Source organism: Alternaria rosae, assembly GCF_020736505.1.
Source record: "Alternaria rosae strain MPI-PUGE-AT-0040 chromosome Unknown BKA58scaffold_1, whole genome shotgun sequence".
Classification (NCBI taxonomy): domain Eukaryota; kingdom Fungi; phylum Ascomycota; class Dothideomycetes; order Pleosporales; family Pleosporaceae; genus Alternaria; species Alternaria rosae.
In genome coordinates this window covers 1,846,470-1,861,095 of record NW_025763570.1, presented here as the reverse complement: position 1 = coordinate 1,861,095, position 14,626 = coordinate 1,846,470, and the positions used below count along the sequence as shown (strand labels likewise).

The window sequence follows — 14,626 nt, the reverse complement described above, 5'->3', positions numbered from 1 at the left end:
CCCCTCCAACTTGCTCTTTTCTTCTCTAACTGTCTATTCTGCCTTCTCCACAGCCGATCAGCTTGGGCTCACTCTAAGTGATTGTCACAACTCTTAGGGATGAGTCACTTCGAATCATACATCAAGTGTCCACGGACCTTGAGTACTTCGTTGCGCTGGGGGCCTGTGTGAGGAACTACCTTTTCGGTACGTTCGCTAGAGATCTCGTGTCGATGAAGGTCTGACGACCTTCACGATGCCTCGCCCGCAGTACAGTTCATTCCTGATCAAGATATGATTGATTGTGTTATCTCGGTAGCACTTTCAACGCTTGGGAGGCTAGGTGGCAAGTGCGATGTGCTCTGCTCACGTCTGCGATGGTTTCGATCACGCAAATGATGAGTGGACACACGGACTTGTACGCCTCCGTACGCCTGCAGCTCTAGTGTCAGACGGAGTATGCAGTGCGAGACGGTCATTTTCATTAAGTATCTTTCCCTTGTGGCGAGGCTTGAGGAAGGTGATTATGTGACACTATGGCTGCTCCAACATATATCTGTTCGTCCAAGAGCTATGCAAAAGCATGTAACCTCGTAAAGGTACTACCAGATTACGCTAGATCTCACTGTTACTTCAACTTACATGATACGTCATGAGGATAACATTGAATTGAAAGTAGCCCATGGTGAGGTCGAACGCAATCTTTTGCGGATACATACTATTATTTGTACACGTTCATAGCGATCTTGTTGCAGCCTGACGGCGACATCTATTCATCATCCTTACTCCTGCAGTTCCAAAATGTCCTGTATATATACACACAGTTACTTGATCCCCATCATCTAGACCCTGACATCATCATCCACGTGAACACGACTACAGCCCGGACGACATTTAGAACGGGGCTGGAGGTAGTTACCGCAGTTCCGGGGGCGAGAATCGCTTTCACTGTTCGCAGGTAGCCTATAGTTGTTAGTCATGTGATCCTGTAACAGATAGAAAGCTGAACTTACGAAGTGGTAGACTCATGGCTCAAGCCGAGGGACTCCAGTTTCGACTGGACAGCGGCGAGATCTTCGTCCTTCTTAGCCTCACGCTCCCGGCCAGCAGCGAGTTCGGCCTGGACAGTAGCGAGCTCCTTCTTGATCCTAGTGACTTTCTCCTCATACGCGCTGAGGTGGTTGGCCAAGGTTTCAGCCCGCGCGTGCTCATCGCGAAGCACATCCTTGATGTTGGTGCGGTCGACGTACTCAGCGCCACACTGACGCCTGACCTCCTGTAGCTTGGATCGTAGCTCGTCGGCGTTGAGGAGTGACCTATGTACATGGTTAGATTTGACTATTTTGTAAAGCGTCATGGGAGATACTGACTCGTCTTCCTCCATGGGAGAACCGGTTGGCGAGGGCGAGTCGGTGACGTAGAAGCGGACTTTCTCACTATGAGTGAGCTCGTCGTCGTCGAAGTCGCCGTTGTCATCCTCGTACTCCTCGCCGTCGTAGTCCTCACCCTCGTAGGCAGCTGAGTGTGGGGAAGTAGGCTGGATTGGCGAAGCCGATCGCGAACGTCGGGGCGAAACCGAGCGCGAGCGGGACATGGTCATTTTGATCCTCTTCAAAGTCGAAATAATGAAGGTGCGACAAGTGGTGTGGGAGGAACGAACAGTTGTCGCAAGGCAGATAGATAGCCAGAGCAGGCCCAAGCGCTACTAGCATTCTCTCGCTCGTGCGGTGTGTCACCGCGTGCGTTGCCCAGGGACATTATCCAAGAAATGTCGCTTCGGTGCTAACATGTTGTGCAAACAGAACTTCACTTGGATCATTCCCCACGTCTCAACACCCCTCGCGACTATCGAACCACAACAGTCATGAGCGAATTGGCGCAGAAGCCTGATATCACTGTGGTCCAGAGCGACCCTGTGGTAGATTCAGCGTACGTCGATGCCTTCCATGTTGTACTGAATTGATTCATAGCGCTGACAAGACTTGAAGCCAGTCGTCCGCGTCATCGCCCGTCCATACGGAGGACTCGCAATCAGGCGTTCAGATGCTTCGCATAGAGGAGCAATCGCCGCCGGCAAGAGTGGAAGGCGATCTAGCGACAGGCAGTCGAGCCGATCAAGATGCACCTCCTACTACTTCGCCGCCAGCCCGGGAAGCTGTCTACAACCGTGTGATCAAATGCGTAACATATCGCGCCAACAACCTCCCCTGCGACGACCTCGGCCCTTGCACCGAGTGCGAACAAGACGAAACCGAATGCATTCGCCGTCGCTGCGGCTTTGCGGCTAAGAAGGTTGGACAGCGCTGCGAGCCGCTCTGCGACTGTCTTCACAACAGTGAACTGCAGAAGAACAGCGAGGCAGACAACGGCAAGATGAACAAGCGCAAACGGGAACTGGAAGACAGTGAAGCGGAAGGTAAGGGCCCATATAAGGCACTGAAGGACACAGTGTTGGAGGAGAGGACATCGGACGAGGAGCCAGAATACTACAGCCTGGAAGAGATGCGGTTGGCGGCAAGGGCCACTGCAGAAAGGGAAAGCAAACGCTTGTTCGACAAGATAATGGCGATATCGAAGAGCGAAGTGGCGGCAAGGATGTCAACTCAAGAGCATCGGGAAGACGACGAGGCAAAGGGTGAGGAGGTCAAGAAGGTCAAGAAGGTCAAGAAGGTCAAGAAGGTCAAGAAGTCTGCCATTGCCATCGCATACGTGTATCTCGCTGATGGAACCGGAACGGCGCAGGATGTTGAAGCTACCGACTGAGTTTTGTCGTCAGGGCAAGCATCGGTTGCGGCGATCAGGCGCGACGACTTCAGGGATGATAGGGCGCCTCATGGCGCTCACGATCTTTCTGTATACTATCATGCCGAAGTATCGCCTAGTCGTCGATCGTGGGGGAACGACACATGGTATGCGGGGACAGACCTTTGGAGTAAGGATTTTGCGGTAACGGACTCGCTGAGAGCCTGTTAAATTAGGCCTAGATTTACAAACAGACACCATTGTGTATCGTCGTGGACCGCGTGTTGTGATTAGTAGAGGTGATGTCTTCGGTGAGGTTGGTAAGCTTCCGGCTATTCCTACCAATCAGCACGGCCCCGCTTCCGGTACTAAGGTAATCTACATCATCACCCGTTGACATCGCCTTTCCCATATGCGCACGACATCTCCTCAGCATTGTTTGAGATTTTTTTTCATCTCGAAATCTTATCGAACTTCCAACTTAATACGAAAGACACTCAGGATGGCGAGCACTAACGAGTTGCGTCCTCACCAGCTCTTTACCATGTATAGTGATGATCAGCTGACAGACACAGTCTGGTACGACTAGCACAGAGACTCGTTCGCGATGGGCCATGCAGGATTGAACATACGGCACGTCGTGTACGAGGCCTTCTCAACGGAAAGTATGCGTTCGACACTCTCAACGCGCACCATGTCTGGGAACTTGAGTTGCGTTACCCACAGTATGGACAACCTCCTCATCGAGACGCATTCGCCATGCTAAACATAGGCAAGGTTCTTCGTACCGGTATCCAGCTTCACTCCTCACGCCAAGTTATCGCGAGGCTCCGCTGTGGACGGGACAGATGGCGGCGCACATCTAGCGAGTCTCACAGTCGGCAATCGCAGTAGCAATCGCATCCTCATCTTCAACACCGGCAAGCTCAAAGATCTCGTGAAAGTCGACTTCCGAGCTATTGACCAATGGTTCGAAGAAGACATGGAGATATATGGCCACCCCAAAGATCCTTACAAGCGCATCGATATTCTACCATCTTCTCGAAACGTCAGGGTAGCTATCGACGGTGTCACACTTGCTGAAAGTTCGAACGCCTTATTCCTTTTGGAGACGACACTGAGGACGAGGCATTATCTGCCGCCAACGAGCGTCAATTGGGAGTACCTCACACCGAGCGACACGTTGACTTTGTGTCCGTACAAGGGTCGCGCAGAGTACTACAACGTCAGCGTTGGCGGGAAGCTGTATCGGGATCTTGTATGGTACTATCGATACCCGACCGCGGAGAGCGCGCCTATTGTTGGACACATGTGCTTCTATAACGAGAGGGTGGAGGTTTATGTTGATGGCGTGAAGGAGACGCCTTGATAGCGGCTGTTCACGGTCTGCCGATACCTACAATGTAGATGCTTCGTCAATATCCACCCGATCCATCGTGCCGCACAGCTGAGTATTGAAAGAGGTTGTGTACGTGACGCGAAACCATACACAGGGTGTTGATGACTTGAAGTCTGTAGGTGCGACGAAGCCGAACCCATTCTTGCGTTCTCCGACTCTTCTATTCGCCTGCACTGCCCTACACCTCTTAGCTGTACCGATGACTTAATATGGGATTCAGAAGCCCGTCATACACATCCCTCTGGCCAAGATGCGCTGAGTCGTGGATGAGAACAGAGTGCGCAGCTAATGCGCAAAGGTCACCTTGCCCACTCGGTGTATATTCCAGCTGATAAGCCGGCGAACGTCCGGACAGGGCCAGATCCTGTTGCTGGCTATTGTGGTTGCTGCTGAGGAAGTCCACATGTACAGGAGATGGAATGAACCCCCCAAGATTCTCAACATCATCGCCACAAGATGTAAGACTGATGCGGAAGTAGTGACCTGATGAACCATGGAACGAAGATCGAGATGGAGGTTCATCATGGTCAATGCTGTCGGAACTCGCCAGCCTTGCAAGTGCAGAGCCCACATTAGCCTCTCCGCCCAGTTACCGTCCGAAAAGCAAATACTAGTCATGTAAAGCCAAGACATATCCCGGCGTGATTCCGATATCTCTGGTGCTAACTGCTTCGAGGCGTATCTGTTAAACGCGAAACAATCCATGGCGGCTGGAAGGCGTGACGGCTTGGCAGGGGAACCGAGAGGGAGATTGCAGCCGCCACGCCACACGGTCAGCATTCAGCTGCGACACCCAGCGGCAGTCTGGGCATCGCATTCTGTACTGGCGGGCATGGTGAAAAGGTCGTGTTGTGAGAAGATCAAGTTGTCGGGGTGGAAGTCGCAGGGCTTGACTGCTTCTTCGAGTGCCGTCAATCTCGGCCGTGCTTCCGACTCGCAGGAAGCGGCATGAACCCCATCCTACCAGCATCACCGGTGCATCCCACCACAACAGGAAAAAAAAAACTGTGCGCTGTCCCACTTCGTATATGCATCCTCAGGCCATTTGCTCTCATGTCATGCCGTGCTGACTGCAGTAGACACAACCGCTTGGAGTTGTAGAATTTACAGAGATTCGCAACATTGACTGCATCATGGTCTAGAACTGCAAAAACTGTTCCTTTTCCCGCGGCTTTTCGTTGATTCTTTCGATTGTCCCGAGCTGCAGACTGTCACGGCAGTGGCGGGCTCGTCTGCGTAGGGCGTAGTTCCTTTTCCTCCTGGAGGTGGCGCACGCCGTCTCTCGGTTCCTGCAGCCACCAGCAAACTATCATCACTCAACCCCGCTGCTGTATTTGCACGGCACGCTCGGCATAGCTAATGGCCAAGTACGCCTTCGCATTCTTCGCGAGGCCAAGTATTGCCCTTCGTATCTTGGTGGATGACTTTCGTTGCGTTGAACCTGGGGCGTGGACTAGAATTGCAGTAAACTTGGTTGTTTCAGCCGAGCCCGAACCAAATTCAGTGCGCGCAGAGTTTCTGGAGCTGTGCCTCACAGACTATGAACGTCATAGCAACAACGTACGCCATCAACGTCGTCGCACAATCATCGCAAAGGAACGGGGGCGCACCGTTGACCGGTCGTAACAGTGTATACCCACCAGAGGAGCCATGATTACCATACCATGGGACGCCGTGCTCCACAAACGCCTAGAAAACGATGTATCGAGTTCAGGGGTCGCCTTGTCCTAGCCGCTCCCCGAGCCGAATGGCAAGCCGACCTATCCTTAATACAGCACAAGCGCTCTGGTGATCTACCAACGCCCAGGTTCTGCTGACCCGAAATAGACCGTGTGGCTCTACTATAGTAGAAGCGACAGGGCTGCTGCGCGAAGACGTGCATGCCGAGGCCACTAGACTAATCTCGCTCGTGTCAGGTCTCGCGCCGCTGCGTCGGGGAGAAAGATATATCTAGGGAGAGTCTCTGCGCCTGGGAAGATCTTCACGAGTTATCGCCTGTCACTCATCGCCCTTACCGTCAACTCGGGGTGCAGAGACTCATCACTCTTGGAAGTCATAGACTTCCGTACATTCGCTTTTGCAACACACTCGCTTTACTACGCCTAACATGCGTGTTACTACTCTAATAGGCCTCATGGCCGGACTCGCCAGCCAGGCTGTCAACGCAGCCTGCAGCGCACCCCTCAAGATCGACGATTTCTCCAAGCAGACCTCCAACCAGAACAGCTTGGGCGAGTGGACCAGTGGTAGGTCTTGGTGAAGTCATGTACAAGAAAAAAGGCTGACCAGTGCAGATGATGGATCCATGTCGTCAATCTCAGCCAGCGGTGGTGTCCTGTCCTTCAAGCCCAAGGCAGGCTCCTACTTTTACGAGACCTTCCCTTGCCAGGCAGCCAGCACCAATGGATACAACTCCATCAGCTTCCAGATGAAGGGACCCGCTGGTGGCTCCGCCACCCTCGAGATCCAGACCAAGACCAGCTGTTCGGCTACAACGTACACTTCCAAGTACGTGTCAATCTCTGGATTGACTGGCAGCACCCAGACTATCAACATCCCTCTGTCTCAGTTCTCCGGTGCCAACGCCAATGCTGTTACTGGTTTCGTTTGGGCTGGATTCTCTTCCACCACCGACACATGGCAAATGAGCAACATTGCCTTTGGTTGCGGTAGCAGTGCTGGTGGCAGCACCTCCGTCTCCGCCACCAGGGTAGCCACCACCTCGAGCTCCTCGGTCCGCAGTACCATGACAACAATCTCGTCTCCTACAGCCTCAGCTGGAACCTGCTCTCCTTTGTTGATCGATGACTGGATTTCTCAATCGCGTTTGACTTTCTTATTCTACAACGCCATGGGATACCCTACCTCTGATGATGCTTCCATGACTTCCATCACCGTTGGAAAGCCGGCTACTAACCGCGTCGAGTTCGTCCCCAAGGCCGACTCGTACTTCTACACCCAGTTCCCTTGCGTCAACGCGAAGAACAAGTACACCGGTATCTCTCTTCGCATCAAAGCTCCCAAGGGCGCAACCCTGTCTGTTCAGCTCGACTCCTCGGACAACTGTGACCCGACCAACCCCAAGTCTACCTACGCGTCCGCAACTGACCTTGGATGGACTTTCGATGGCACTGAGAAGCTGTACACCATTCCCTTCAGCAAGTTTGCCGGCCTCAACACCGAGAAGCTTACCACTATCCTCTTCTCTGGATTCTCTGGTACCACTTCTTTCGGCCCCATGGCTTTCTACTGCGGCAACTCTGGAGAGTACGTTGTACCTCCTACCTCTGCCGACCCCGGCGCCTCTGCTACTGTTCCCGCTCCTAGCAACCCATCAGCTACCGGCCTTGTGATCGACAAGTTCGCTAACGCTAACACCAACGCCATGGGCAACTGGCACGGTGGTGACGAGGGCATGGTTCTCAAGTACGCCAGCGGCAAGCTCACCATCACTTCCCCCGATGCCGACTACTCCTACTACACCCAGGTATCTGGTGGCTGTGCCGACTTCACCAAGTACAAGGGATCGTACCTCCACATCGCTTACACCGGTACCACTGCCTTCACTGTCGCTTTCCAGCAACATAACAGCCAGTGCAACACTGCGATCGCTCCCTTCCCCGAGACTTGGGATTCCGCTGAGGCCGGCCGTTACGCCAAGAACGGACACATCTACATCCCAATCAGTCACTTCAACATCAACCTTTCTCGCGTCGTCGGCTTCGCGCTCAAGGGTTTCCACAGCAGCGAGTCAGTCACTCTCTCCGTCATCGAGATTGTCTCCTCCGTACCCGCCGGTACCACCATCCCCAAGAAGGACGAGACCGGTGACCTAGTCTTCGCATGCAAGCGCCCCAACTCCTTCGCCTTCGCCATCGACGACGGTCAACCCGACCTCGCCCAGGAAGTCCTCAAGATCATCCGCGAGGAAAACGTCAAGGTGACCTTCTTCACTGTCGGCGCTCCCCTTCTCGACGCCTCCACCAACCTGACAAACGTCTACAAGGAGATGATGTCCGCGGGTCACCAGCTCGCCCTCCACTCCTTCACCCACCCTAAGATGGAAGGTCTCCCCGACTACGCATCCATCGACTGGGAGTACAACGAGGACGTCAAGGCCATGAAGTCGCAATTCAACGGCTTGACCTCCACCTACTTCCGTCCTCCCTTCGGTAACGAGGGTGCCCGCATGCGCTCGCGTCTCACAAAGGCCGTCGGCAACACCGCCAAGATTGTCAACTGGAGCGTCGATGTCGAGGATTGGTTGTGGGCTGAGACCGATACCCCTGAGCAGCAGAAGGTTGCCTTCCAGCGTGATGTTGACAAGGGCGGTAACCTTGTGGTTCTCCACTACCTTTACCCTAGCACTGTCAGCTACCTTCGGGAGTTCATTCAGATTGCTAAGGCTACTGGAAAGCAGCTTATGCGTGTCGATCAGTGCATGATGGACCCTAACGCTCCTCCGCTATAGATGCGATCATGTACTATGAGTTGAGTTGGTGAGAGGACGATACCCGAAGGTGCGAGCTGTTGTAGAATAGAGACTCGTTTAGCATATCTTGTTAATCGTAACTCAATCTCTCAGAATCATTCATATGAGCATCCTGCACATTGTGACCATCTCCCTGATCTACCGCAGAATGAACGATGGCTGTCGACTGAACGACCCTGTCACGTCAACACACTGTGCTAGATCAAAGCTTGGAGGCATCTCGGGAGGAATCGAATGTGCTGAGGGCCGATAGGCGGCATACTGGTTCCAATGCTTATCCTCCTGCCATAAGCATCTTATAGTGGTAGGCCCGATTGTTGTGAAGCTACGTCTCAGGTTCTGTGAGTAATCACGCAAATAAATCAAAGCTTCCTCAAGCGTTTAGTAAACCATGCTGACACATCTTGACAGCTTTCCAGCAAATATGCTTTGCGTGATTAGCCACTTGATAACCTCATGGTTTGCCGGAGGGGCCGCAGTCCTGGCCATACACATTGCTATGCATGTGCCTCGCGTCAACTGTACCCGATGCTGCAAATGAATAGTATGTTGACCGATTGTACGATGTGCGATGTACGACGGTCATTTGCGAGCCGGATGCTGGATGATCCTGGCAGTAGCCAAATCGTAAGATGGCGTCATACCAGACTTAAAATCGCCTAGCGTTGGGTCGGCGGAATGTCATGTGTGTCGTCGTCATGCTGCCCGAGTGCAAGTCCACACCACGCTGTCCTTCCCGCCTACATCCTAGACGTTCGCTTTTTCTCCCAAAGGCCTTTCATCGGCGTGCAGTTAGCTTGTCGTGTTGCGGTTTGCGGAGCCGCGTCTCTGGAGCTTTGGCGGTGACGGCTTACCTCTCCATTTTGCCCTTGCGCACTGTTTAGTCATCTGACCGAGCCTTGAAGAATATCGATTGCAGCGCGATATTCAGTATGTGTTTGTAGATTGGTTCAGGTCATTGTTACTACACAGTATCATGCCCGCGAGTTGGCTATCCTCACTCCAGTTCTTCCATCAAGTCGTGATATTTGCCCCATGGATTAATCCGCATAGCCACCGGAACTTCTCCTCATGAACCTGTCTCGCTCTTCAGTTCCCATTTTCCATCGCATTCGCCTCCGATGTCCTGCGCTGGCGTTCGTCCTCCGCTTTCCTGGCTTCTAGCTGGATGTCCGCGATATCTTCGGGATGCCTCTGGATCTGCGACCTGATGATGCCGATTTGAGAACTGATAGTAACTGCCTGATTGGCGTGGAGATGAGTGATGGCTTCCAGCTTTTTTGTCGTGCGCGCGTGAGCGGCTTTCTCTTGCGCGAGTTCTGCTTCGAGGCGAGCGACTGGATCGACTGGGCTTTTGGGGAGGGACATGGTGGCGCTGAGCTTAGGGCTGGCTGTTAGCGACCGGGTTCAGATTTGGTGAAAATCGGAGGGATACCTTGATTTTGAGTAGTATGAAGAAGGTGTGGCTGAGTGGTTGCTGGCAAAAATGGCCGCGGAAGACGTTAGTGGGCAAAGGTGATGGCAGAGGAGAGTGAACTATAGTCTTGAGTTATCAAGACGCGACCTAAGTTCCTTTCACTTTCGCCGACTGTTGTTTGTTTGTTTGCTCGCTTGCACGTAGGGCCGCACAAGTGAAGGTGCGTCCAGCACGAAATACTCGTGGCCCGTGAGAGCTACAACACTAAACCTCCACCACCGAACCTCATCCTCGTAGTTATACGTTTGATTGCATCCGCAAAACTAACTCTCCTCCAGTCGCCAGTCATGGCTGAGCGCGATGCCCTCGTAACGGCATCAAGCTGGCAAGTGCCATCGAAACAGATGGCAGATGTCGGCACGAACGACTCGCAAACCGCACGCAAAGAAAACGAGCGAACAACACGTGCTGGTAGCTTGCCAGAGCCGTACAAATCATTCTCGGGAGAGTCAGAGAAAAGACGTGCACAACAAGAAGCAGAAGAGGCAGCTGCCAAAGAATATCAGAAAAATTTGGAGACGAGGGAGTCGGATCACAATAAGGTTATGAGGCATCTAAAGCTTGACTTTAGTATCCAGGTCGATGGTCTTAAGCAAGACAATAAAGAGCTGCAGATCACGATTGACGCGTTCAACATGCTGTTTGAGAATATGCGCGACAAGCATACGATCGAGATCAAGACACTTACTCAAGCGATGGAGCTACTTCAGAGTGAATTGGATGCCAGAGCTAAGGAGCTTAAGATTATGTATGACGCGTACGATGCACAGGTCAAGAAAGTTGATGACGAGAGGGCGGAGTTACCAAAGAGGCTGGCCGACGCTGCGAAAAAAGCGCTTGCTCTTCAATCCAACGTACCCAAGCCATCCGACAAGGTCGTTGTTTCAAGAGGCCCTGCGTTAGTACACGATATCTCTCACAGCTTACATGGCTGATTCTGTCTAGATCAGTCCCTCTGCACCTCAAAGGCAAATCTCAACGCTTCGCTCACTGCACCCAATGCATGGGACACAACTGGGATTGCGATCGCGGAGTTCCATGCAAGAACTGCTCGTTACAAGGCATCAAGAAAGGTTGCAGGCGGGTTGCGTGCGAATACTACAAGAGGGGCACGTGCAAGAACAAACAGTGTCGCTTTGCACACGAAGGAGAGATATACAAGCGGCTCCACCCATCTGAAGACGTATGGGGTGACGGGCGCGAGCTGAGTCCAGTCGAGCTTGACAAGATGGGTGTCTGGTAGACGGACGATCGCTCGCTGGTACTGCATAGGATGGGAAGGGTTGGATATACGAGAAAGGACGAAGGGTGGCATGTAATTAGACGACGGGGCTTAAATGAAGCGCTTGAGAATTCATCAGATGCTGCTATACTCAGCTTGTAACTGTATGTTTGTACGACGGACTCTGAATATAGTGCAGAAGCAGATAAGAGGTGCTATGGCTACGTTTAGGGTGTCGAGACTTTCGGTTCCACAGCAAAGAGCTTATTGAACATGTTCTGTGGGTCATACTTGGCCTTTAGCTCCTGCAAACGTTCGTAGTTGTTGCCAAAGACGTCTCTGGACTTCTCTTCGTACTCTATTAGACGTTAGTGCACCGTTGAATTACAGTATACTCTCATGTTCGTATTGTACGAGTGAGGAGTGAACATTTGGGGAGTACACTTACGGTCGTAGTTCCCATACACCATTGTCGCACCATGACTGCCTCTCTTCCCGATCCAACCATCGTTACTGACACCTGCCTCAGCACCACCACGCTGTAGCTCATTCTTGAACATGAGCGCGACGTCCCTCGACCACTGCCTACACTTCTGATCGTTCTCCTGGTTCCACCATAAAGGCGCAACAGCCGCATTGAAGTGTCTTCCGCGGTTCGCAAAGGCCATGTCAGAGTTGGTGACTTCAACGATCTTCGTCGGGTCTAGTAGCTCCCACATAATCTGCGAGCCAGCTGCATCGGATGTCTCGTCAGTAAACTTGGCGTACGCCTCCAAGACGGAAACCACGAAGTCGCCACGGACAGGAAGCTCGAACCCAGCTCCCTTGATAGAGACACGCGCGCCGATGGGTAGATCCATGAGTTTGTTTGCCTTGGCGTATGGCATCATTGCCATGGTACTCATCAAAGGCTCTAAACCAACGATATCTTTGAATAGCTCTTTGCCGTCTTCTTCCGATCCATGATAGACCGCGGCTACGAAGAACAGGACCTGACCACCAGCAGGTGGAGGCCTGACGAAACCGAAAGCACTCGCAGCTTTCTCCGTCGCTTTTGAATTGCCATCTGCGTCCGGTGTGAAGATATCGTTGCATGCTTTCACGGCTTTCTTGATGATATCTGGCGTTGGTGGAAACATCATGAAGCCAGCCCACAGATCGCCTGTCTCATGGGTGCGGAATACAAACTCAATGCCGACACCAAAGTTCTGCCCTGCGCCGCGTAGAGCCCAGAATAGATCTTGGTTCTCGTCAGTAGAGGCTTCGACGATACTGCCGTCCGCCAATACGACAGTACATGAAATGAGATTGTCGACAACTAGCCCATGTTTGACTGTGAGCCAGCCAAAGCCGCCGCCGAACGTGAGACCACCAACGCCGGTATCTGAGACGGTGCCACCAACTGCCGCAAGACCAAAGGGTGCAAGAGCCTCGTCCACATCGCCCCAAACCGCACCTCCACCGACCTTGATTGTCCTTCCCTCAACGTCGACATCGGTGGTACGCATGTGTGTATTCAAGTCGATGAGTAGTCCGCCGTCCGTTGAGGATGCGCCAGCAGTGGAGTGCCCACCACCTTTGACAGCGAGATCGAGACCGTGTTCAGAAGCATACTTGAGGGTGATCGAGATTGCTTCTGCCGATTTTGGGATTAGGCATGCTCCGGCGGGCTTCACAGCAGCGCTTGACCATCGGTGAATGGATTTTGTGTATGCCTCATTTTCTTTCGGTGTCACTAGCTGGGCGTCTGTATCTTTCAGCAATTCACGAAGTTCCGCGATGTCTGATTCGTTGATCAAGCGTTTGGTAGCCATCTTGAGACGGGGCGAAGAGGAGTATATTGACGTGTAGAAGAGATGAAGGACAGATGAATTCGCGGGCACTTGTACATATAATGGGACTCGGACGAAAGCGTTGGCTTCGAGCGCTTGGTTCAACCTTGAGTAGATGAAGACGTGACGAAGCGGGTTCTACATTGGGGCGTAAGCTTACCAAGCCGTCGACCGTCAGCAATGTAGGAACATGGCGAATAGCTGTCGCCGATACCTCAGCAGAAGTAAGGCCTAGAATCGCCGGCCGTGTTGGCAGGGAGCTGGACTTCATAAGTGACATCGGACTGACCGTTCATGGGAGACGCCATGCGGTTTTCCGAACCCACCAATGGCAATCAGCTCGACCACACGTACACTACAGCCCATAAGGTCCTAATTCCGTAGCCGATTTCGCGCGATGTCACTAGACTCTCGTTAATATCTGTTGTCGTCCTTGTTCTGGGCCTGGCATGGACGTCAGAAATGTAAGCTGGTCAAGCGCGTGGCGCTCGAATCTCGAATAGCTGATGCCGTTGTGCTGGACAGTGCCCAGGTGAACATTCGGATGCTGACGGCCCAAGATAATGCGCCATGCTCAAGTAGATGTCTTTGCCTCCTAACCCGTGATGAAGCGCTGTCCGTAGGCTCTGGGTATGGCTGCATCAAACATGGAGTCGGTGTTGCGTTTCCGGTAACTCAACCAGACAAACATGATCCGGAGGTCGACGGATGAGGAAGAGGGCGAGATAATCGGTTGAAGAGGGTATTCACGAAGACCACAATTGATGCCACGAAAGCGTCATGATGGAAAGGGTCCGTCGAGATAACGCGCATAGGGGGGTGGCGGGGTAGGGAAAGGGATCGGCAACCCTAGTCAACCTTGGAAGTCGCGTCGCGTGCTGCAAGCTTCTCACGTCCGACGTCTTATTCCATCCTGCATCCCTTCTATTTCATCAGACGCCATGCCTTCGCTCTCTACTTTTGCTATGTATTATGGCTCCCGCATTCCACGAATGGCGGCACGCGAACGAATGCAATGCCCATGACTTTAAGCTGTCAGCACACACGGACAGTCTGCCTCAAAGGCTCCACAGACCATGAACGACATCGCACGCGGTCGAAGTATCATGGCGAAGATGTAGTGTTGCACAGCTCTGTTACTGTGTGCATGACATCTTGCGATATTGCTTTACGCGCTCAAAGTCGCGTTGCGAGCCACGTCAGAGAGGATGTGACTTAATGCAAGCTCGGCTTTCACTTCTCCCAGGTGCTTCACACATCTTGATGGCGGCGAGGAGGAGGTCTTAGTGAGGGTCAGGTGACGAAGCTTTTCTTCGTATAGCCTTCCAGACGCTGAAGATGCCGTAATGTTTGCGGAACGGTCTAGGTGATGCTCCCCTCAATCAATTGCATACATGGTAGGGACTATTCCACAAAGTCTTTGTTCTGTCCGTCTATTCGTCATGTCTCTTTCTGACAGAGACTGCTTGCGAATGTTCTCTTG

General features: G+C 52.7%; 6 protein-coding genes across 6 annotated transcripts; 4 read left to right on the top strand and 2 right to left on the bottom strand.

The window, feature by feature from the left end:
- Positions 1–709: 709 nt before the first annotated feature.
- Positions 710–1,579, bottom strand: BKA58DRAFT_464007 (uncharacterized protein; the record flags this gene model as incomplete). Its single annotated transcript, XM_046174893.1, has 3 exons — positions 710–942; positions 993–1,295; positions 1,350–1,579. 3 exons carry the CDS (start codon positions 1,577–1,579, stop codon positions 822–824), a joined length of 654 nt encoding a protein of 217 aa, XP_046030868.1. The 3' UTR covers positions 710–821.
- A 264-nt stretch (positions 1,580–1,843) lies between these two features.
- On the top strand, positions 1,844–3,012 carry BKA58DRAFT_464006 (uncharacterized protein; the record flags this gene model as incomplete). Its single annotated transcript, XM_046174892.1, has 2 exons — positions 1,844–1,908; positions 1,968–3,012. The coding sequence occupies 2 exons, from the start codon at positions 1,844–1,846 to the stop codon at positions 2,740–2,742; spliced, it is 840 nt and encodes a 279-aa protein (XP_046030867.1). The 3' UTR covers positions 2,743–3,012.
- Positions 3,013–3,017: 5 nt separating this feature from the next.
- On the top strand, positions 3,018–4,248 carry BKA58DRAFT_11419 (uncharacterized protein). The gene is made up of 3 exons (XM_046163984.1): positions 3,018–3,240; positions 3,297–3,446; positions 3,499–4,248. The coding sequence occupies exons 1-3, from the start codon at positions 3,134–3,136 to the stop codon at positions 4,088–4,090; spliced, it is 849 nt and encodes a 282-aa protein (XP_046030866.1). The 5' UTR covers positions 3,018–3,133; the 3' UTR covers positions 4,091–4,248.
- A 1,807-nt stretch (positions 4,249–6,055) lies between these two features.
- On the top strand, positions 6,056–8,795 carry BKA58DRAFT_11338 (glycosyl hydrolase). The gene is made up of 2 exons (XM_046163971.1): positions 6,056–6,366; positions 6,415–8,795. Exons 1-2 carry the CDS (start codon positions 6,228–6,230, stop codon positions 8,589–8,591), a joined length of 2,316 nt encoding a protein of 771 aa, XP_046030865.1. The 5' UTR covers positions 6,056–6,227; the 3' UTR covers positions 8,592–8,795.
- Positions 8,796–10,103: 1,308 nt separating this feature from the next.
- On the top strand, positions 10,104–11,698 carry BKA58DRAFT_11341 (uncharacterized protein). Its single transcript, XM_046163974.1, has 3 exons — positions 10,104–10,249; positions 10,368–10,987; positions 11,035–11,698. The coding sequence occupies exons 2-3, from the start codon at positions 10,377–10,379 to the stop codon at positions 11,330–11,332; spliced, it is 909 nt and encodes a 302-aa protein (XP_046030864.1). The 5' UTR covers positions 10,104–10,249; positions 10,368–10,376; the 3' UTR covers positions 11,333–11,698.
- Positions 11,282–13,362, bottom strand: BKA58DRAFT_11358 (FAD binding domain-containing protein). Its single transcript, XM_046163977.1, has 2 exons — positions 11,760–13,362; positions 11,282–11,669 (listed from the first exon to the last, which is right to left on the bottom strand). Exons 1-2 carry the CDS (start codon positions 13,123–13,125, stop codon positions 11,539–11,541), a joined length of 1,497 nt encoding a protein of 498 aa, XP_046030863.1. The 5' UTR covers positions 13,126–13,362; the 3' UTR covers positions 11,282–11,538.
- Positions 13,363–14,626: the final 1,264 nt, after the last annotated feature.

Bases quoted from the DNA above. Each gene is read 5' to 3' on its own strand.
- BKA58DRAFT_11419 (XM_046163984.1), top strand. From the start codon at position 3,134: ATGCGCACGACATCTCCTCAGCATTGTTTGAGATTTTTTTTCATCTCG. The intron at 3,241-3,296 runs GTTGCGTCCTCA...TGACAGACACAG, and splicing joins AGGATGGCGAGCACTAACGA to TCTGGTACGACTAGCACAGA. The intron at 3,447-3,498 runs GTATGGACAACC...AACATAGGCAAG, and splicing joins CTTGAGTTGCGTTACCCACA to GTTCTTCGTACCGGTATCCA.
- BKA58DRAFT_11338 (XM_046163971.1), top strand. From the start codon at position 6,228: ATGCGTGTTACTACTCTAATAGGCCTCATGGCCGGACTCGCCAGCCAG. The intron at 6,367-6,414 runs GTAGGTCTTGGT...TGACCAGTGCAG, and splicing joins CTTGGGCGAGTGGACCAGTG to ATGATGGATCCATGTCGTCA.
- BKA58DRAFT_11341 (XM_046163974.1), top strand. From the start codon at position 10,377: ATGGCTGAGCGCGATGCCCTCGTAACGGCATCAAGCTGGCAAGTGCCA. The intron at 10,988-11,034 runs GTTAGTACACGA...GATTCTGTCTAG, and splicing joins GTTGTTTCAAGAGGCCCTGC to ATCAGTCCCTCTGCACCTCA.
- BKA58DRAFT_11358 (XM_046163977.1), bottom strand. From the start codon at position 13,125: ATGGCTACCAAACGCTTGATCAACGAATCAGACATCGCGGAACTTCGT. The intron at 11,670-11,759 runs GTAAGTGTACTC...AACGTCTAATAG, and splicing joins GGTGTATGGGAACTACGACC to AGTACGAAGAGAAGTCCAGA.